General features: G+C 42.6%; 1 protein-coding gene across 2 annotated transcripts in view; it reads right to left on the bottom strand.

Annotated features, from left to right (window-relative positions):
• Nucleotides 1–8572: 8572 nt before the first annotated feature.
• Nucleotides 8573–23790, bottom strand: part of CIP2A (cellular inhibitor of PP2A) — a 71352-nt gene continuing 56134 nt past the window's right edge. For both annotated transcript variants that reach the window (XM_056556293.1, XM_056556294.1), the window contains 7 exons: nt 22213–22287; nt 22019–22129; nt 21568–21764; nt 18483–18596; nt 17639–17721; nt 13681–13820; nt 8573–12485 (listed from right to left, as the gene is read on the bottom strand). In XM_056556293.1, coding sequence (XP_056412268.1) covers nt 12315–12485; nt 13681–13820; nt 17639–17721; nt 18483–18596; nt 21568–21764; nt 22019–22129; nt 22213–22287 — 891 coding nt within the window. In that variant the 3' untranslated portion in view covers nt 8573–12314. The remainder of the gene's footprint in view (nt 12486–13680; nt 13821–17638; nt 17722–18482; nt 18597–21567; nt 21765–22018; nt 22130–22212; nt 22288–23790) is intronic.

Genomic DNA, 23790 nt, shown 5'->3' with positions numbered 1-23790 from the left:
TAGACACCACAATCAACTTTGATTGCGGTGTTTAAAGGGTTAATACCAGACATCAGCCTGATCGCGATGTCCGGTATTAGCTGTGGGTCCTAAGCACGCTAAGCTCCTGAGCACGCTTCACATAACAGGAGTGCAAAATGGAAAAAATTGACAATTTACACTTTTATTGGGGGAGGGGATTTAACATTTTTTTTTAAAGTCTTTTTATGTCCCCATACGGTACTATTTATAGCAACCACTTGATAGCTAATACTGTTCAGTGCTATGCATAGGGCATAGCATTAATCAGTATTATCAGCGATCTTCTGCTCAATCTCAGCCTAGAGCAGGAGACCCCTAAAGACAGAGAGGAAGGTGATGGGACCTCCATCCGCTATTATGGATGATCGGATCCCCACTGCGCGGGTGATCCGATCATCCATTTTACCGACCGCACTGCCGCAGATGCTGTGATCTGTATTGATCATGGCATTGAGGGGTTAATGGCGGACATCAGCGCGATCGCTCATGTCCTCCATTACCAGCAGGTCCCTGGCTGCTGATAGACGGGACCTGCAGTGCATGACGCGAGCTTGCGGTTGTGTACAGGATGTAAATGAATGTCCTGGTGTGTTAAGTACCACCACACCAGGAAGTACATTTACGTCCTGCGTTGTTAAGGGGTTAAAGTCAGTAGGCCCACCATGATAACATGTGGTATATTTTTATATTGTTTTACATCAGTAAATCAGATTTGTGAATTACTCCTATTTAAAAATCTTAATCCTTCCAGTACTTAGCTGCTGTATGAAGTTCTTTTCTTTTTTGAATTCCCTTTCTGTCTGACCACAGTGATCTCTGCTGACAGATTTGCTCCTACTCTGGACAGTTCCTAAAATGGATAGAGGTGTCAGCAGAGAGCACTGTGGTCAAAAAGAAAGGAAATTGAAAAAGAAAAGAACTTGCTCTGGAGCATACAGCAGCAGATAAGTACTGGAAGGATTAATATTTTTAAATAGAAGTAATTTACAAAACTTTCTGGCACCAGTTGATTTAAAAAAAAAAAAAAAAAAAAAGGTTTTCCAGTGGAGTACCCCTTTAACCCCTTTGGAGTACCATTTTTAACCCCTTAACATGCACCATAAATGTATGGCGCTGCATAGTGTCACATAGCGCACAGCGCCATACATTTACGGCGCGGCTGTGATGTGAGCGCAGGAGATGCGCTCGCTTCATTCGTGGCGGGTTCCGGCGGCTGTCAGCAGCTGCCGACCCGCCGTAATGGCGGACATGAGTGATCGCGCTGATGTCTTCCATTAACCACTCAGATGCCGTGATCAATACAGATCACGGCATCTGTGGCATTTATAATGGCTGATCTGATCGCCTGCTGCACTGCCGCGGGGATCAGATCAGCCAAGATGGCGGACGGAGGTCCCCTCACCTGCCTCTGTCCGACTCTCGGGATCTTCTGCACTGATCTGCCTTTCAGCAGACCAGAGCAGAAGATTGCCGATAACACTGATCAGCGCCATGCCCTATACATAGCACTGAAAAGTATTAGCAAACTACAAAAGTGTAAAATGAATGTAAAAAAACAAAAGTTTTTAAAAAAGTGAAAAAAAAATATTGAAAAATCCCCTCCCCAATAAAGTTTTAAATCACCCCTTTTCCCCATAGTAATACAAAAAAGCGTAAAAATACGAAAAATAAACATATTTGGTATCACCGTGTGTGTAAATGTCCAAAATATAAATATATAATGTTAATGATCCCATACGGCAAACGGCGTTAACGTAAAAATAAAAAAAGGCAAAAATTTCTGCTTTTTTGTCACATTAAACTGCTACATTTTTTCAAAATGTCCTATATAAGCCAATGTGGTAGCAAAACAAACTACAGATCATGGTGCTAAAAATTACCCTCACACATCCCTGAATACGGAAAATAAGAAAGTTAGAGGTGGTCAAAAAAAAGGCAAGTTTAAACATACTGATTTTGTAAAAAAAGTTTGAGAATCTTTAACCGCAGTGCAATAATAGAAAAGTATGTAACCATGGGTATCATTTTAATAGTATTGACCCAGAAAAAGAAAACATGTACCGTATTTATCGGCGTATAATACGCACTTTTTAGGCTAAAATTTTTAGCCTAAAGTCTGTGTGTTATACGCCGATAAGCCGCTGCAGTTCATTGATTTAAAGCGGGCGCTTTAAATCAATGAACTGCAGCGGCTTTACAGGTGCAGAGACCTGCCTTTGCTGCCGGCTTCTCTGCCCCTGCCTGTCTTGGGGTCTAGAGCCCTGCGAGACGCAATGACTTCACTCGTCACTGCGCCACGCAGCGCATAGCAACAATGCAGGGGACGCACACTGGAGGCCTGAAGCAGCGCGGACCTGACCCCGACAACAGGTAATTATACAACTAGGGATGGGGGAGGCAAGGGGGCAGCGGCACTGGCAATGGGTGCCGCTGCGACTTCTCTCCCCCTTCGCTCACCGCCAGCAATGGGGCAGCAGCACAGATAGCCAGCGGGAGAGAAGTGGCGGCAGCAGGACTCTAGACCCCAGGAAAGGCAGGGGGAGAGAAGCGGGCAGCGACAGCCTCTCTCCCCCTGCCTTTCCTGGGGGCTTCTGCGGGGTCAGAAACAGTGTATCGGGGTATACGCATGCACACACACGCACCCTCATTTTACCAAGGATATTTGGGTAAAAAACTTTTTTTTACCCAAATATCCTTGATAAAATGAGGGTGCGTGTTATAGGCCGGTGCGTGGTATACCCCGGTAATTTTTACCACAAAATCTGATTTTCGTTAAAATTTCCTTAGACAAAAAATATTTTTTGGGGTTTACCATACATTTAAGGGTAAAATGAGTGTCATTACAAAGTACATCTGGTCACGCAAAAAACAAGCCCTCATATGGATCTGGGAATGGAAATATAAAAGAGATATGAATTTTAGAAGGCGAGGAGGAAAAAAACGAAAATGCAAAAATTAAATTGGCTGTGTCCTTAAAGGAGGACTCCGCCCCTAGACATCTTATCCGCTATCCAATGGATAGGGGATAAGATGTCAGATCGCTCTGTGCATAATGACGGGCGGTACAGGGGACGGAGCAGCGTAACATCATGGCTCCGGCACAGCTTTTGTGCTCACTTCATGCACAGGACATAAATGTATGTCGATCTGCGTTCCGTACCAGTCCATCAGAATGTACATTTACGTCCAATGTCCTTAAAGCGGTACTCCACAGGCCAGCGTTCGGAACATTTAGTTCCGAACACTGTGCACGTGAGTCGGCCACACCCCCTCAATGCAAGTCTATCGTAGGGGGTGTGGCAGCCGTCACGAGGGGTGTGTGGCCGACCCCCGCCAGCAAGCGCACATAGCGTTCAGAACTAAATGTTTTGTAAGTTGGTCAGTGGCGTACCACTTTAAGGGGTCATTTCAACAGGGTGTACACTGGATAACTCCAATCGGTGGAGGAAAAATATATATAAAAATACATAAAGGGATCTGCTGTTCATATCTAACATTTTAATATTTTCAGACAAAATACAAAAACTAGTCAACTTTCTGCTAAACAATTTATGAAAGTTAATGCACCAATTTACGTACTTCTAAATATTTCGAAAACAGCCAGTGAGTGATCCTGTAGTGTGAACTGTGAGTTAAATTAAGAGTGAAATGGAACCATGTTTTATATTTACTTTGGTGTTGTACAACTAGTACATATTTTATACTTTAGTTAAAATAAAACATACTAAAAAAGGAGATTTTTTATTTGTACTCACCGTAAAATCTCTCTCGTAGCCTTCATTGGGGGGACACCTTACTGATGGGTATATGCTCTTGCTACTAGAAGGCGCTGACCCTAGGAAAAAAAAAAAAAAAAGTCGGCTCCTCCCTGGCAGGATATACCTGCCCACCGGAAGTGAGGTAACCAATTTTGTCACAAAGCAGTAGGAGAAGCCAACCAACGACATGTCTGAAAGACCCTAGAAAAGAATCTCTGATTAAAAAAAAACAACCACCAGATCGGATCATCCGGATGAAAAGAGAAGAAATGGGTGGGAGCGGTGTCCCCCAATGAAGGCTATGAGAAAGATTTTACGGCGAGTACAAAAAAAAAAAATCTCCTTTTCTCAGTCGCTCTTCATTGGGGAGACACCATACTGATGGGACGAACCAAAGCAGTCCCCTAGGGTGGGAAAAATAAACACCAGAGAAAAGGAATCAGTCCCGACACCGAACTAACGTGTCCCCAAGGCCTGCATACGAGTCCCCAGGCCAAAGACAAACTAGGCCCAGAAATTGGGCTCCCGGAAGATCCTCCGTCCACGGGCCATAAAGAGAGACAAGAAAGGTCTGGTGCATGAGAATAAAGACCTTAACAGCTGCAGACTCAAAAACCCCTGTGCCAGGGGCCCCCCACGAGTACCCGGAAGATGACAGTAGCCGGGCTGGTGTAATCCGGATGAATAGAACATCAGGAGGAGTGAACCCCGAATGCAGAAAGGAGCGGATCGCCCAGAAAAGGGGCATCCCGGGCACCGGAGAGACAGACATGGAAACTAGAGAGGTTTGATTCACCCGGAAGACAAACTCGTAAATCAAACAGCCAAGGAACAAGCTGAACACCCCGAAAGGGAACATCCTAGAACACTGGAGTGGCCGACATGGGAAATGGAGGATCCTGAGTCACCTAAAAGACTCATAAGTGACAAGTAATAAAAAACAGACGTCCGCGAAAAACTCTCCGGACGACAAACTTCCCTGTGGAAAATGAAGAAGTGAAGAACAGAATGCTCACACCGCCAAAAGGGATCGTGGAAGAGCCCGGGCTGGATCACTACACATGCCCGAGATCTCAACCATAAACAAGGCCCAAAGATCGGAAGACACAGAGCGAGAACCAAAGTGCTCAACAGAACTGCGGAAACAAAATCCCAGGAAGCCCCGAGGCACGCCCCACCAAACAGAAGGAAAGGTGGACCAGAAAAACATACAGACCCAGTCTTAGTATGTGGCATAATGACCATGGCCACGCCAGTCCCACATACAGAAAAACAAAGCGAGATCCTAGCCTTCAGACAGAGTAGCAGGCATTCCGAGAGGAATCTGGTAAAGTAGGGAACAAACTAGCACGTGGAGCATTGTAGAAAGGCCATTGAGCCACCCGAGGAGACTCACTCGGAACTATCCCTTGGCAGTGGGTTATACCAAAACCACCGTCCACGGTGTGGAAAGAGTATGGCAGGTGACCCGACATCGTAGTAGGCCATGCGGAAAACAGTCTGGCCGACTGGAATAGGATTCCTGAGCGCACAGGGTCACTCCGTGCAACCTCCCACAGAAAGCGGGGAACTGGAATGCGGCTCATCCAACGGGCGACCTGGTGGCGTAGAAGACCCAACAGACTAGGACTGTCTGAATGGCATGAATCCCATGCATCTATAGGGACCCTTCTCCAGAACCTCCACCAGGAGACATGGATAGAAACCCCGCCCCCCTTAGAGATAGGGGAAGGCTGAGGAGCTGTGGAATGCATCCAGGGCTACAACGATTAATCGAGTAGTACGGAGTCCTCAGCCTGCCGTGGAGGACTCCGTACTACTGCCGCCGGTAGGACAGTTTCCTGCAGTTTAATCCGCCCTGCCCCTGTTACTGCCGCATTGCTTATTGACGCACAAATGGGGAGTATCTGCAGAGCATTGCACCCTAGTGTCATCTACAGACACTAGGATGCAATGCTCTGCACATACACTACTATACACATGGGGGTAAGTGTGCAGAGCATTGCATCCTAGTGTCTACTACAGACACAGGGGTACAATGCTCTGCATATACCCCTTTGTGTATAGCAGTGTGTGCAGAGCATTGCAGCCGTGTCTATAGTACAGACACTAGGATGCAATGCTCTGTACATACTACCATGTGTATAGCAGTGTGCATGTAGTACACTTACACTACTATACACATGGGGGTATGTGCAGAGCATTGCACCTTTGTGTCTGTACTACAGACACAAGGGTGCCTTGCTCTGCACATACCCCTGTGTGTATATTGGTAAGCAGTGCACACCGCTTTACCCGTGGGGGTTTGTGCAGAGCATTCCACCCTTGTGTCTGTACTCTGCACATACCCCCATGGGTAAAACAGTGTATGCAGTACATATACACTGCTATACACATTGGGGGGGGGGGTGCAAAGCATTGCATCCTAGTGTCTGTACTACAGACATGGGTCGGATGCAATGCTCTGCAGTCTGCAAATATCCCCATGTGTATAGGAGTGCTATGGAAAAAGTGTAAAGTAAAAACAAAATTAAATGTAAATAAACAGCCCCCCCCCCCCAATAAAAATGTGCTCCACCTTTTCTTATTGCTATACAAAAATCGTTAAAATTTTTTTTTTTTTTTTTTACATATCTGATACTGCCACATGGCTAATTGTCTGAACTATTAAAATTAAAATGTTAGTAAATCATTAACATTTTATTTTAATAGTTCAGACAGTTACCCATGCAGTATCAAATTTACGCTGGTTTCTGTACAGGATCATTAATAATGACCCTGTATAGCAACCAGCGTAAACTTAACCCCTTAAGGACCAATACAAATAAACCTGTACGCCCCTGAAAGACCAGGCCTGTTTTTTCAAATCGGGGATGTCTGTCTTTATTAGAGAATAACTCTGGTAACGTTTTGCCAATCACGATAATTCTGACGTTTTTTTGTCACAAGTTGTCCTTCATGTACATAGTAAAACTAAGCCGATATCATTTGTAGTTTTTTTTTACAATGCAAAAAATCATGAAATTTTTACAAAAAATTACGATTTTTTGCTATTTTAACACTAATTGGTCAGTATGTATAAATATATGCAACCTAATAGTTTATGAAACTTATACTTTCAGATGTCTACTTTATTTTGACATAATTTTTTAGTTTTTAATTAACATTTTAAATTCGTTAGAAGCCTAACAATTTAACTTGAAATTTTGAAAATTTGAAAAGTACATCTTTTTTTGTGTGCTATGCAAGGTTTGCAGAAATTAAAAGGTAGTAGAACATAGGAACACCCCCCAAATGACCCCATTTTAAAAACTAGACCCCTCAAGGTATTCGCTAGGGGGTACAGTGAGTATTTTAACACCATAGTTTTTTGGCAGGAATTATTACAAAGTCAGTGTTAAAAATTCGAAATTTGCAATTTTTCACAAATGCATCATTTGGGGGGCATATTTTTTGTGCATCACTTCTGATATTGAAAGAAATGCACCCTATATTTTATTTAGCTGCTTGTCCCATGTTCGGAAAAACCCCCGCTTTGGCTATATATGGTTCCTTGGCCGCGTGGTAGGACTCAGAAGGAGAGGAGCGCCATTTGGCTTTCAGGGCAGAACAGTACCCCCACCCCCACAAGTGACCCCATTTATATACTGCACCCCTACAAGTTATTGGCTGGACCAGGGACCACTCTGATTGGTCCTTGGTCGGCTGGCAGTATAACGCGTCTGTCTGTGACAGTTAAGGCTCCTGATGGATATATCCGCCATGTTGTGGGAATAAGCACCCGCTCAGGGCGAATATATCCATCACTGCTGCGGCTGGGTAGCTCATGACTGCCGGCGGGAAATCCGCCGCTATGAGTGGACACACAAAGCTACCCAGCCGCAGCAGGGAGCTCATTACCGTGACTGCTGCATAATGTGTAGGATCACATGGTGGACATCCGCAGCATATTACATGCTGGGGATGTCCGCCAATGCGATCCTACACATTATGCATTTTTTTAAATTAGATTCATTTAATAAATGTATTTTATATATATATATATTATTTTTTTTATTATTATTTTTTATTTATTTATTTACACTTATTACATTTTTATTTATTTTTACACTTTTATTTTATTTATTTATTTATTTTTACACTTTTTAATGCTTTGGAATACTTAGTATTCCAAAGCATTGCAGTTATATGCTGCCTGCCAGTTTTCACTAGCAGGCAGCATATTAGGACGTGCCTCTGGCACGTCCTTTCAGGCAATACCCAGGGCAGACCTGGGGGTCTTTGTAGGACCCCCGGCTGCCCAGGTATGCAGCAGCACCCCGCGATCGCGCTGCGGGGTGCTGCAGGAGAGACAGAGGGAGCCCCCTCCCTCTGTCAGAACTCCTTACAGCGCGCGGTCACTTCTGACCGCGGCTGTAAGGGTTAAACTGCCGGGAGTGAAGTGAACTTCACTCCCGGCAGTGCGGCAGGCCCCGGCCAGCCGCGTATTACACGCAGCACCCCGCGATCGCGATGCTGCAGGAGTGACAGAGGGAGCTCCCTCCCTCTGTCATAACACTTACAGCCCGCGGTCACTTCCGACCGCGGCTGTAAGGGTTAAAACTGCCGGGACCGAAGTTTACTTCGGTCCTGGCAGTGCAGCAGGGTCCCGGCTGTGTGATACAGCCGAGTCCCTGCCGCGATCTCGTGGGTGCACTGGGCAGCACCCACGAGAAGAATGGACGAGTATAGACGTCCAGGTGTGGGAACGCCCGCCAACCTGGACGTCTATACTCGTCCTTGGTCGTTATGGGGTTAAGAGAGAAAAAAAAAAAGTCAAAAATTGCTGTTTGGTCACATCACATGCTAGAATACTTTTAATATGGCCATTGTACATAATTCTTCAAATAGAATCAGCTGGACCCCTGATTTTGGCATTGACGTTTTTTTTCGATTAATCGATAAAATAATCGACAACTAATCGATTATTAAAATAATCGTTAGATGCAGCCCTAAATGCATCCCTGTCATCCGATAGGGTCCGCAGGAAACACTTGGTCGGTTCTACGTATACCGCGCCCGGCGGTGTGGCACCAGAACTCCAGCCTCAGATACATTAGCCGATGAAAGGCTGTGTAGGAAACCATGCAGACTACTGTCTGGCGTACTGGTAGGGGTCCAAAATAGACAACAAGTCATTCCGACAGGCACCTCACACGGTAGTGAGGTACCAGAAGTCCGGCCGTAGCTGTATCAGCCATGTGATGTTTGACAGGCGGTGTAGGAAACCATGCAGACCGCTGTCCGGCTTACTGGTATGGGACCTGTCGCACAGAAGTGAGTTACCAGAACTCCAGCCGCAGAGACATCAGCCGATTGATGTGTGACAGGCGGCAGAGAAACCATGCAGACCACTGTCTGACTTAGTGGTATGGGTTCATAGTGGACAACAAGTCATGCCGTCGGGCACCTCGCAGTAGAGAGGTATCGGAACTCCAGCCGCAGCGACATCAGCCACGTGATAGGCGATGTAGGAACCATACAGACCACTGTCTGGCTTACTGGTATGGGTCCATAGTAGACAATGGTTCACTCCAGCATACATCTTGCTCAGTAGTGAGGTACTGGAACTCCAGCTGCAGATACATCAGCCGTGTGATGTGTGACAAGCGGCAGAGGAAACTATGCAGACCATTGTCTGGCTTACTGGTATGGGTCCATGTAGACAACGGGGCACTCCAGCAGTCACCTCGCACTGGCAGTGGGGTACCGAAACTTCAGACGCAGATACTGCAGTCCTTGAAGAAGAGACAGGCAGCAGAGGAAACCATTCAGATCACTGTCTGGTTTACTGGTATAGGACCATAGTAGACAACGGGTCAACTCCATCAGACTCCTCCGTGTGATGTGTGACAGGCGGCAGAGAAAACCATGCAGATCACTGTCTGGCTTACTGGCATGGGTCCATAGTACACAACGGATCACTCCTTCGGACACCTCACACTAGCAGTGGGGTATCGGTGCACCAGCCGCGGACTCGGCAGCCGTGACATGTGAGACTACTGTCTGGCATAATAATATCATGACCAATCCATGCCCACTCAGGAATACTCCCATGGAGACCTACCGTTGAACCAGAGCACTACCCGAAGGGAATCATAGAGCATGACATGCTTATAACACCCCGAGGATGGGAGGCCGGCAGACCTGACAGATGCAAAATCCCAAAAGAAACTGAGCATCTCACAGGAACGCAAAAGGGCTTGTACATAGTATGACATTGAATGAGTGCTTGAATATATCCATCAGCAGTTTCCAAGGAAACGTGAAGCTCCGGCAACAACCCGCCACGGTGGTTTGCCTATGCTCCATGGCATATTTTTATTTATTTATTTATGTCCCATATGCAACATGAAGCCCCTGGAGCAGCGAGCTATAGGAGCACTTGCCTGGGGAAGAGAGAGAGAGAGAAAGAGAAAAAGAGAGAAAGAAAGAGACAGAGAGACAGAGAGAGAGACAGAGAGACAGACAGAGAGAGAGACAGAGAGATCTTATGGGGTTAAGGGCGGCTCTACGGCCACCATGGTCCCCTGAACTCCCGCCGGTGCGATACCCCGGAGCGCACCACCCGCCAGGTCCGCACAACAGACCCGGCACAGAGGTGAGGAGGAAACGCTCCAGCCGGTGGGACTGTCAAAGTCAAAGTAAAAAGGTCCCGCCGGGAAAAGGATATCGCAGCTCCCTGGCAACCCCCCACCAGTTAGGAGATGCAGCCAAAGCTGCATGAATAAAAAAACTGCATGAATAAAAGTTAACCCCTCACTGCCAGGACCCCAAAACCCAGCCCCAGAATAGGGACATATAGCTGCAGAGTAAAGGAACGTGGGTTAACCCCTCACTGCCCGAACATATGCTAATTCATGGCGGGAGGTTTGTATACTTACCCAGCCGCCACATACTCACCCTCGAAGACTTCGACCAGCTAGGGCCACCTGCCTTAAGCCAGCTCAGCAGGCAAACAGGGGCAAATGGGGGACCCGGATCCAGGGTACACCACCAGGCACTGGTTGTTGTCGAGGAGAGGTTAACGGCCCATCCAGCAATGCACCGTGCCCCTAGCTCGCAGGTGGGAGATCAGGCAGCGCCATGCTAGAAAAAGCAACAAAGTTGTTTCAACAAAGAAAAACTAAACTTCAGACTGAAACTAGGGGAAAAAAAAAAGTTAAAAAAAAGACCAGGTCTGGGGAGCTCCCACACCTGTGTCTTGCCTCCTGCTGACACTAGCTAAAGCTGGTTACCTCACTTCCAGTGGGCGGGTATATCCTGCCAGGGAGGAGCCAACTTTTTTTTTTCCTAGTGTCAGCGCCTCCTAGTGGCAAGAGCATATACCCATCAGTAAGGTGTCCCCCAAAGAAGAGCGACCGAGAAATGTAAATTTGACCACTGATGATCAGTGCTGGGACTCCCACCTTTCAGGAGAACAAGAGAGAAGAAGTATAATAAAATATCTCATGCAACTTTCAACTGTATGTGTTCAATGTGTTTTTACCATGCTTAGGCCATGTTTACTCGGCCGAAAATGTGTGCAATGTCTGCCCAGAAAACAAAGGACGACATTCAACGCATATAAATGTTCCAGCAGGACAACTTGGAAATGCAACTTGTTTTAGAAGGCAATGCATTTCCAAGCGGAATCTGCAGAATGAATAGATAGGTCTATTCTTTCTGCAGATGCAGGAATCAGGATTTCCACGGCAGAAGTTTCTGCCGTGGAAATTCCACCATGTTCACAGTGCAGCAGAATCTCATTGAAATCCGCTGTGAGAACATAGCCAAACAGTGAATGTTTCCATACAACGATTTAAAAAATTGTGAAGAATTAAAACAAGAGGATATTACAGAGATAACTGTTTTATTACACAATAAACTTTAAAAAGAAGATCTGTCAGTTGTATTTGCTGCCAAGAGTCGCAAACACAATTTTATAGCTGTTAGGGTATAAAGGCAAACTGAACCTTTCCAGGAGCTGATGGTGACTGTCAGACTTATAAAAATAGCATTTTTTTTTTTTAAGCTAAGCTTAATCGCCTTACAGCCTCTTCTTGACTGATTGACAAAGCCCTGTGCAAGAAAGGAGGCAAACCAGGCTGTGGCACTTCATCAGCTTGGCTTCGCGTCCTTGACGGGACACTATACTGAGAAATGAAAAGGGCAACTTAAGTCTGACAACCACTATCATTTTCAGTAAAAGGTACTCTTTGCCTTTATGCTCTAACAATTATCTAAATGTGTCTGCAGCTTTTAGCAGCAAAAACAGCTGATGGATTTCCTATATATTAATACACTATTTGAGCTTATTCAAGAACTGCTTTATACTATACAAGATGACCGAAAAATATGAAGAAAAAAAAAGTAGATATTTTACTATAAAACCATTAAAAAGTGCAGTTCTGAAGATTGGTATTTTATTTAAAAAGGTACTGCGTAGCATGATCATTCTTCCCTGTGATGTTATAATCTTGCTGTACACGACAAAAGTACACTAAAGCAATTTTACTATAGGCTGAGGTTCACAGTCTCTGTATTGAGTTTGCCACTACTTAGGCTGTGTATCATGGCAATCATATGTGAATGTTTGTTCAGCTCTTCTAGTTGGCATTTTACAATTGCTTCTTTTTCTTCTAAACGGGTTTCTAGCTGAGTTTTCTGAACTTCTAGTGAAGACACCTGTAGCATACATGCAATTAAACACACAAGATTAACATTTATATACTAATACAATGGTCTACATAACAAGGAAAATATAGGCAATAAAAAAAAATTTGTGTATAGAGAGAAAAAAAGATTCTGACTTCCCTATTGGAGGGAACTGGAAAAATCTGCGACAAATCCAGAGCATGTATACATAGCCTTATTAGAAAAACCCTGCCAATCTTCTGCTTGAAGAGGCTGCAGTATATGTGCATCGTGTCCCCTTCAATGATTCAAACCGCTCATAATTTTCAATTGCCATGGCACGATTCTGACCCCCCCCCACCAATATACTAATACTATCCAAAAAATTGCTAGTGATGGCTTAAATAGTCATTGTAATTAAACAAACTTTGTATAGATCAATAGAAAACGCAAATATTAAAAACTTTGTAGTATATCTTAGACAAAAATGTTCCTTTTTTCTTAAACTTTTTCTCTCCCACCCTTCTCCTGTAAGACTGTAGTCCACTTTCCAGATCAGCTCCACTCTGTCCTGTGTCTGCAAGACGAGCCAATACAAGTCTTTGGATGAGGTAGAAGGGAGCCCTGACTACCAGCTTTGGTAGAAATGCAAATCAGAGATGGTATGAAGAGCAGAAATCAATCTCAAAAATACCATATAAAAGTTATATAATGGCTAGAAATACTGCTGCTCTACATGTATACACACAGGGCAGCTTATGCTGCAGAAAGTCAGCAGAAATGACAGGTACGCTTTAAGGCTTGAGCGGTGGAACCTAGGGAACTAAGCCTCAGACTAGGCTTCCACACAGGTTTTTCTCTGGCGTTTTTTTTTATTTATTTAATAAAAGGCCAGAAAAAAGAAAACCCTGTGTGGAAACCTAGCTTAACACCCTCGTCATGACATGACAATTTTTTTAGTACATGAGGATTTTTGCGATTTATGCCTAGTATTTCACCAGATTTTAAACCTTTAGGCCAAGTTCACAAAAAATTTGACATGTGTGCTGGAAATAGCCTAAAATTTCACACATAAATCTGTATTACATGGAGATTTGTTTGCGGATTTTACACATTACTTTGCAGAAGACATGGCATACTGAAAAGGGGTTTTGGTAAAACACTGATAATATACTTATATACTATACTATAAATATATATACTGTTAGTCAACATTTTTTTTTATTTTTATAAATAAACCTCTTACCCTAATGCTCAGTTCCTTCCTTGCTTGTTCAGTTTTACTTAATTCCTTACGAAGGACATCAATATTTTCTTCCATATCTTCTTTCTCTTTTTGTTTTGCTTTAACCTTTTCCTCTAAGCCTTTTACTTTCTGTTGAAAATCTAATATAAAGTGATATTATATGATACATGAACACCTTATAGTCTGTATATCAGTACATTGAGATTCAATGATAAACATATTCAAGTTTCACATGTGGCATACTATCTGTATACACTGCTATCCTGACTGGCAGCGTCTTCAACTCTCTACCAGGGTTTAAAGTAGAAAAAGCATAAATAAGGTGTAAATAAGCACATTGTTAGATAAGGCAGCTTGATTCTGGGAAAACTTTTTTTTTTTATCTATCTCCACAGCCCTTTCCAGTGCAGAGATATAATAAGCCTTTTTGTTATTATGCAAATTAGTTTCAAATGCCCAGAGGCACTCCTTAGCTTTGGTATGTCCAGCTCAAGTCTTCTTTACCACTACATCCCACCCGCTTGTCAGTGTCTACCCAGTTTAAAATACAACCACTACATACAGAGGACATACCATATTTTTGGCCGTATAAGACGCACTTTTTCTTCCCCAAAACGGGGGGGGGAATACACGCCTATCATGGTGGTCCCCGCGGTCATCAACAGCCGGGACCCGCGGCTGATACAGGACATCACCGATGGCGGTGATGCCCTGAATTAACCCTTCAGACGCGGCGATCAAAGCTGACCGCTGCGTCTGAAGGGAAAGTGATACTAACCCGGCTGCTCAGTCAGGCTGTTCGGGACCGCCGCGTTGAAATCGCGGCATCCCGAACAGCTTACAGGACCTTACCTGCCTCCTCTGCTCCATTCAGGATCCCCTGCTTAGCTGGCGCTCTCCTTAAACGTCATCACGTCGTCGCGCACGCCGTCATGGCGTGCGTAGCGATGTGATGACGGCGACGGAGAGCGTGGATCCCGGGGAAGAAGACGTCCGGAGAGTAATGGACACCAGGGGGATGGAGCGACATCCAGGGCAGCGGTGGCGGGGACACGTGACTATTACCTCCTATACCAGTGGTCTTCAACCTGTGGACCTCCAGATGTTGCAAAACTACAACTCCCAGCATGCCCGGACAGCCAACGGCTGTCCGGGCATGCTGGGAGTTGTAGTTTTACAACATCTGGAGGTCTGTAGGTTGAAGACCACTGGTGGGTTCAGAATCTTTATTTTTTTAGATTTTGCACCTATAAATTGGGTGTGTCTTATACGCCGATGCGTCCTATAGGGCAAAAAATACAGTAAGCTGGACTCCTATAGTCTCTTGACATGCAGGGGAATGCCCCCAGGGGCACTTGGGTCTCATTTGCATGGTAACTAAAAAACTTAACTTTTTATTCGTCTCACAAGGGGACATGGCATTTCCCAATTGCTCATATAATACAGTGCACTATTACTGTAGGGCAGAGTATTATGCCTGTCAACCTAAAGGGTACTGGCAACCTATCAGGGCAAGCAAGAGGCACAGTCGAGTAGCCGTAAACACATGGTATACCGGGGAAGGCCTACATTAGGGCCACTGCTGCCATAAAAACCCATCTGAGTCCTGTTACCCAGGTGCCAATGGGGTGATTGATGCCCAGAAATCACTTTGAAGCAGTAATAACAATTGGACCACAGCATCTATTAGGTTAAGCTACAAGGATACAAGATTTTTCTGCAAGCTGTAGTTAGAGCAGGAGACCTGCTGTCATGTAACAGGTCAGTACCAGGCTATTCCTGCCCTGCTGACAAAAGAGGTATTGTGGTCATTAAGGAGTAACATTTAAAACTTGAAGAAGGACAGAAAGGTGGTGTGCTATTTTGTGCCATACACACAAAAAGGGAGCAGACAGGGAAGGCTATACCTAACCCGGGATAGGCACCTCAAGATCAACTATACATAAGATTTGGGTTTATGAATCTCAGAAAGAAAGGAGGATTAATGTGGTATTTAAAAAGTATAACCTATAATGGAATAAAATTATTCCAGGCTGACCAATACTTAGAAAAGTGCTTGTGGTATTGTGAAAAGCAACCATTTGTTTATTTCTACATTATAACATTAACTAAACCTAGAAGCTATGAGTATGAAAAGGTTGCTGGAGTTTTTTTTATTTTTTGGTAATAATCCTAGCTGCTAAAATAACATGCAAAATGGGTATAAACAGATCACTTGGTAGAAGTGAAGTTTGGAAGATGCAGTGGACTAATCCTAGGCAGGGATAGAGCCTTGTGTGTAATGTCCAATAAATTGGCATACTATACACCAAAATAATTTAACATTGGGACATCGCTGTGGATCCGCTCGTCTGAACGTACCCTTAGTCTGCTTGTCTTCAGCAAACTGTTTACAGACTTTTGTATGCATCATCTTCTGGGAAGACAGCCATGCAGACCAATTTGATGCAGTGTTTGGCGTATGGGCTGAGCACTGACAGGCTAATCCCCACCCCTTCTACCTCTGCAGTAATGCTGGCAGCACTCTGTCTATTTCCCAAGACAACCTGGCTAGGATGCTATACGCGCGCATTCAATTTCTTTAGGCTACCATGGCAAAGCCTGTTCTAATTGGAACTTGTCCTGTGAAACTACTGTATGGTCTTGCCCACTCTGCTACAGCTCAGTTGTAAGGTCTTGACAATCTTCTTACAGCCTTGGACATCTTTATGTAGAGCAACACTATTTTTGAGATCCTCAGAGATCTTTGCCATGAGGTGCCATGTTGAACTTCCAATGACCAGTAATAGCAAATGTGAGAGCAATAACATCAAATTTATAATTTATAACACTTGAGACACCTGTTCCCCATTCACACATGTAACACTAACAAATCACATGACATCAGGGAGGGAAAATGTCTAATTGGGCCCAATTTGGACATTTCCACTTCGAGGTGTACTCACTTTTGTTGCCAAGGCTTAGACAATAATGACAGTTGAGTTATTTTGAGGGAACAGCAAAATTGTTATACAGTACACTCAAAACTTTACATTGTAGCAGTGTCATTTCTTCAGTGTAATCACATGAAAAGATATAAACTATACTCACTTAAGTGAGATACTGTATTGTAAGATGTATATCCCACTCCATTGCCATCAGATTTTTTAAGGGCTTCTACCAACAGTTCTGTTAATAAGTTTTGTACCATTTGAGTAAAAAAAAAAACAAAAAAAAAAAAAAACTATGGCTGAAAGGATGCTCGCAGACAAGTCAAACTTCAATAGTACTGCTATCTCGTATCCCATTAATAGTGAGACTAAGGCTTTGTTTACACGCAGTATTACAGGATGTAAATACAGAAAGTCAGGTAAGCAAACTATTAGCATGTCAAAAAAAAAAAAAAAAAAATAATAATAATAATATTTACTCACCTTTGCCTGTAATGACTTGTTCTGAGGTTTAAAAGGAGTCTCAAAATACTCACGCTGAGTCTCTGTGCCGATGTTAACATGGGGAAGCACTTTGTGTCAAACTCCCACTGACCACAATGGGAGCTTTGGTTCTGAACCACACTGAAAAGAAGTGACTTTTCAATCTTCAGAGTGTTTCCCCCAATCCCATTAGAATGCGGAGTGGGGTTTTGGGCAGTGACAACACTGTTTTAGCATACAAAACAGTCTGTCTTTTGCCTATATGAACATACCCTTAAGAGGAGCAGCTAAAGTTTCTTTAAAAACCATGTGCCCACCATTAACATTTACAGATGATGCATTTTAGATAACAATAGGGAACACTGTTGCATGGTGTGATGGATGAGCATAATGTTGTAGTTATGGCAATAAACGTACATAGAATTGCCATTACTTAGGCATATTATCAGTTCTTACCTACAGAATCTGTATTCTTTTGAAAACTTGTGGCCACATGACTCAAAAGGAAAGTGAATTAAAGTTAAAACTGAATTAGCTTTACTTACTCAATATTTTACTCTCCCTATCTTGGAGCTGCTTGGACAATTCTTTTCTTTGATTTTCAATGTCTTCTAATTGTGCCAAAGTTCTGAAATATTATAACAATAATGTACAGATAAAGAACATAAAAAAAAAAAAAAAAAAGAAAAGCAAAAAAAAAAAAAAAAAAAAAACAGTATACTTATTACAAAAATCTGTGAATAAAATGCATAATAGAGGTTCTATATAAGGGGGAGGTGCCTGCAGATACTCTTGCTGACCTATCCGTGTATTCTTTAAGGTATCTTCAAGGCAGAGAAAATAAATTAAATTAGGCATCTGTCACCCATATCCTCCTATTGTAAAAATAAAGATTATGCAGTACAAATAAATCAGAAACCCCTGATACATTCTGCCTGAGTGGATGCCAAAATGATACTTCTGATGGCAGTCCAATTATATGCTTACACTGGGAGCTTTATCGCCCCAAAAGGTAACCCATGCACTGCTAATGCAGAGTAAAATGCATCAATTTCCTAACAGAACTGCATTATTAGAATAAAAATGTAAGCAATTGTAAACAATTCTGACACATGAGGCAGCTCAAATAAGAATATAACAAAACTTTGATTTTCATATATTAGAGTAGGTTTGCTGAATATGATTCTAAACTCAACTTTTACATTAAAGTTTTATTTACGCAGTAACAAACTTTATTGCATAAAAAATAAAAAATTGTAATTGAAATGACTTGGTATGAACTGTTGTGGGGAAAGACATTTTTATTTTGGAATATGGAAATTGAGGACTCAATGGTAACTTCACCAGCATCTTGCATATATAGATCATAAAAGAAAAACTGGATCTTACTTTTCATTCTGTAGCTTAAGGGAGTCATTCAGCTTTTTCATGGTTTCAGCTTGCTTACTTAATACACTGTATGATCCCTGCAGCTCCTTGTATTGCTTTTCACAGAGTTCATATCTATAAAACAAGACATGATGTTTATGTACTCCGCAATATCTACAGTGCCAGTACAGAGTATTGTAGTCCGCTTCATACCCAAGAGCTACATTTCTAGGGCACAAAACAGCTCTCCCATATGCAAGGTACATCAACACAGAATGGTACAAAAATTTAAGACAAAGGCTGGCATTGATCATTGTAGGTGTAAGTGAAGCATTTTCTACACCGTTTTTGTGTGCTGGTAATATGTAGGAACACCACATTTATTAAATGGTCACAGAGCATTTGATAAATTTTGTGCAGATAAACATTTTCTCTCTTCACATACACCAAAAAGCTAAGCTAAGTCTGGGCTGGTGTAGTTTTAGAGACTTTTCAATGGCTTTGCACCTTTTCACAAAAAGGCACAGTTCATAAAACCCTTCTATATAATGTGTATTGCCAAAATCAGTGGATTATAACTCAAAATCAGCAGAACCCTTCTTGCACCTTTTTTCCACCTTTTGTAGACACAAAAAACAGTCTAAAGACAATAAATGTCTGCCAAATAGTGTTTTAAAGAAGGCGCCTAGTCGCATGTCTTTGTGTAAATACGTGTAGATAACACATAATAGGAGCATCTTAAAATTCTGTACAGTGCCACTAAAAGGAATAGACAACTAGTCTATAAAGTCAGTCCTTAAAGGGGTACTCCGGTGAAAACCTTTTTCCTTTTAAATCAACTGGTGGCAGAAAGTTAAACATATTTGTAAATTACTACTATTAAAAAAATCTTAATCCTTCCTGTACTTATTAGCTGCTGAATACTACAGAGGAAATTCTTTTCTTTTTGGAATGCTCTCTAATGACATCACGACCACAGTTCTCTCTGCTGACGTTATTATAATAATAACGCTTTATTTATTGTTGTCCTTAGTGGGATTTGAACCCAAGTCCCCAGCCCTGCAAGGCAGCAGTTCTAACCACTGAGCCACCATGCTGCCCTTAGCATACTTCTGCTATACATCTGCTATGCATAGTTGCTAAAATGGACAGAGATGTCAGCAGAGAGCACTGTGTTCATGATGTCATCAGTGTTCCAAAAAGAAAGAAATTTCCTCTGTAGCATTCAGCAGCTAATAAGTACTGGAAGGATTAAGATTTTTTAATAGAAGTAATTTACAAATATGCTTTGAGCAAGTAGAGAAAGTACAAGTCCGGCACTGCTGTGCAGGTGAAGGCAATATACTGAGTCATGTGATATCCGCTATACCAGGCATAGGTAGAGACTAGACAGTGTGTGCTATGTCGGGGTGCTGGTGTGGAAGGCACATATCGCTTGACAGAATCGGAACAATGTAGAAAGAGACTGCACTCACCCGATCAACGTGCACAGGTTACTTTATTCCGTTGGACATAGAACGTTGAACACAGGAGAACAGGCAGTCGGCAGGAACGCCGGGGAACAAGGGTGTGGTTACAGCTGTTTCACGGTAACACAGCCCGCTTTCACGGGAACAAGCGGGCTGTGTTCCCGTGAAACAGCTGTAACCACACTATATTAAAACACTAATTTGCCGCCTCTACATGTTTCGCCGTCTCCACGGCGTTTTCAAGAGGCAAAGTGTGGAAACATCACTCCAAAATGGCGGCTGGGACTATTTATAGATAAGCCCCTTGACATCATCAGCCTAGGACCAGAGGTCCTAGGACCAGTGGTCCTAGGCTGATGATGTCAAGGGGCTTATCTATAAATAGTGCCAGACGCCATTTTGGAGTGATGTTGTCACACTTTGCCTCTTGAAAACGCTGTGGAGACGGCGAAACATGAAGAGGCGGCAAATTAGTGTTTTAATATAGTGCCTCGTAAGGGATATGGGGTTTCTGCAGAACCCTAGATACTAAGAGCAAACTGCTCATAATATACTCATACCATCCCACTTGGCACTACAATTTTAATATCACATACTGGGTTAATTATTTTAAGATACACAATAAAAGTTATATTTTATATATTTTTGGGGGGGAATAAACAGAGGTGTCTTGCACCCCGTGCTACGGCCCTGGGGTTTGGTGATATATAACCTCCCATACTAACCAATCACAGCTCAGCTTTCATTTTATAAGAGCAGCTTAAGAAATGAAAGCCAAGCTGTGACTGGTTGTTATTGGCAATAAGGACAGTTTCAATACAACTGCCCCTAATCTTTTCAAACCCCCTCCCCCCCATGTTTACCTTAAATTTGTAAAGTGGCAAAATCAACCATTCAGGTATCAAATTTTATTTCTTAAAGTGGACCTGTCAACAAATTTGATCAAAGCTGCTGGCCGGTCCATGCCGAAGTTGGGGAGGGGAGTCCATATATACCTTTGGTCTCTGCCATACAGCTTACACACGCTGCAAGTACAGATATAGCCAGCCTTAGTTTGATAGTTGGCGCATTAAGATATTCTGAGATCATTTTCCATAACAGAAACCTAAGTTTGAAATTACTCAGTTAATGGCCTTATGTTGATTACAGGTGCATTAGGGTATTCCAATAAAACACATTGCTGAGTTGGGTTAACGCCATCAAGACAGTTAAGGCTATATCTGCATTTACTGAGCAGGAGGTAAACAACCTTAAGGCTTCTGCTCAGTAGATAATTTCCATAGCACCCTAGCATCGGGCTCTTTGGAAAATACAGAGTCCCTTCTCTGCAGTAAGTAGCAGAATTTTAAGAAGATGCCAAATCTGAAGTGAATTTGATAACCCGCATGAGGAGAAACAAATCTTGGGAGGTCTGCTAATTTTTAGGAACTAACATAGCTGCACTTTCGTAAATTTTTCCAAAAACTGGCATATGATTAATAGATTTTAGAGCGTTTTTGTAAGTACAGATACCAAATCTTACAGCTGTCTTGTGGATGATCTTGTTTATAGGGTACACGTCACCTGTCATAAACATACCAGAAACTGCACAATATGAACATTATCTGCTGAAGTCATATGGATAAGAAAACCCTTACTTTAATATGTGATCAGCATAGCAAACTTTTAGTTTTTCATGCTCTTCAGCTACAACCTGTAGCTTCTTGCTGTGCCAGAATAACTCCTCAATGTCACTCTTTGCTCGTTCAGACTCAAGTTGTTGAGACTTTAGAAGCAAGCTCTGCTCCTCGCTCTTCCTTTCTGCCTCCTTTAGTAATGTAGCCAGTTTTCTTGCCTGCAGTATTCAATCAATCCATTCAAAAAATATGATGGTGACAGAACACAAAGGATACATACAAATAAACATTGATATAGACAAGGTATTTGCTTACTTCTAAACTAAATCCAAATAAATGGCCTAAATACTATACTGTGGAAATATATCCAGCGAGTATGGTAAATAATAGGAGAGATCTAGAGGAAACTTTCATAATCAGCTTGGCTATAGAACATGAGCTGTCAGATACCTCTGCACAGTATTTGTCTCACCTCTGCTTCAGCTTGAGCTCTTTGACATCTGTACTGTGAAATAAGCCGATCTGCCTGAGCAAGAGCTAAGGTCTTTGCTTCCAAAAGATCCTGTAGCCGACTTTCTTTAGACTGTAAAAACACATAGAACAGTTAAATAGCTACGTTTTCGAGTACGCAACTGGAAAAACCTAAACAAAAAGCTCAGTACTTACAGCGAGCGCACACAGTTTTTGTTCATAAACATCCATAATATCGGAAATCCTAACATCATTCACTTGTTCTTTCAACTGCAAAAATAAAATCAAACCAATAAAAAGAGTCAATAGGATTATTTAATAATGAAACTACATGCATCAAAACAGCAGTCCAGCATGTGAATATCTGATGTACCTACACGGAATTGGTAATACATGCTGTATGCCTAAAATTATAACTGCATCCTATGGGAGCTCAAGTGATTCAACGTTTTATATTGTTCATGGTCCCAAAGACCAATAGGAAACATTCTGTTTTCAGGTGATTAAAAACACTTACAGTCTCTATTATTGCAAGACCATTTTAGCTTATTGTCTAGAGTTTCTCAGGTGCTAGTCAACGCTCTGGAAACAACTTTTTTTCTTGTTTAGTTTAACCACTGAACTAGCGAAATGAACCCCTTTAAAACTTAATACTTATGAGCAGATTTTTGGTGTATAAACTAAAGTCATGGCTGTATAGGGCTACAGACCTTGAATCCGTACATACCTTTTTTGACAGCTGACACCTACAGTGCAAAGAAAGTGAGCTTTTAATGGATATGCAAATTAGACTTAAAAGTCCAGGAAAAGGTTCATCTTATAGGCTTTTTATTTGACTGTGCTACAAAGACTGTAAAATTATTTAGTTCATAATAGTGTCTGTACCAGTGTTTGATGGATGGTCTTGCAATACTTAGGTGATCTTTGCCCTGATGTTTATTTTTAACAGTATAGAAAATGAGTCGTCTTCGCTTTTCCTAGGTTGCAGTACAGTCCAAGACATTACATCACTAGTCAGGTGTTGAAAGGGAGCCCTTCTGCTTGAATGGGTGAAGCAACTGTTGGGTGGGAGGGAGATTATACTACACAGGCCTGCAGGGAATTGTAGCACAAGTGTGCTGCAAAAGGGTTGGGTGACTGATTTGTGGGAGGAATAAAAGGGACCTTACACAACAAGGGATCTTGGGACTTTTAGTTAGAGGGAGGGAACTTAAACAGGAAATAGCCATTTCACAAAAAGAAAGCAGCAGCATTATAGTGGACTCATTTAGCCCCAAACACAAGCACAGTTCCTTCCTAAGCATGTCCATTACTGTCTGGCAGGTAAATCACCTTATGGTGGATAACGCCTTTAACGTAATGCGTGCCATCTCCACATTGGAGGGATCCATTTAATATTTATAGGGATTTTTTTCCCCCTCAAAACTATGCCCATTGTGTGGGATATAATAAAAAAGTAAACCTCTTTCTACCTCCAGCGGAATAGCACTGCTGTGCTAACAAAGTTATTGTTTTCACCACAGGGTGCCTCATGCTGTTTCACCACTACAACTCCCAGAATGCCCTGACAGCCAGTAGATGTCAGGGCAAGCTTGGAGTTGTAGTGGTGAAACAGCTGGAGGCACCCTGTATAGTGAACTAAGGGAGGAAGTGTCGGCCCCAGCAGGCATCAGTGACGTCACGCCTGCTGGGGAAGTCTGCTTGGTAGTGAGCACACTACCAGGCAGACAAAAAGCCATTTTAATATAGTAAAAAAAAAATGTAAAGGCAGGG

The sequence above is a fragment of the Hyla sarda genome, chromosome 2, assembly GCF_029499605.1.
Source record: "Hyla sarda isolate aHylSar1 chromosome 2, aHylSar1.hap1, whole genome shotgun sequence".
NCBI classification, from domain to species: Eukaryota; Metazoa; Chordata; class Amphibia; order Anura; family Hylidae; genus Hyla; species Hyla sarda.
The sequence above is the reverse complement of the archived record's forward strand: the minus strand, read 5'-3'. Positions and strand labels throughout refer to the sequence as shown.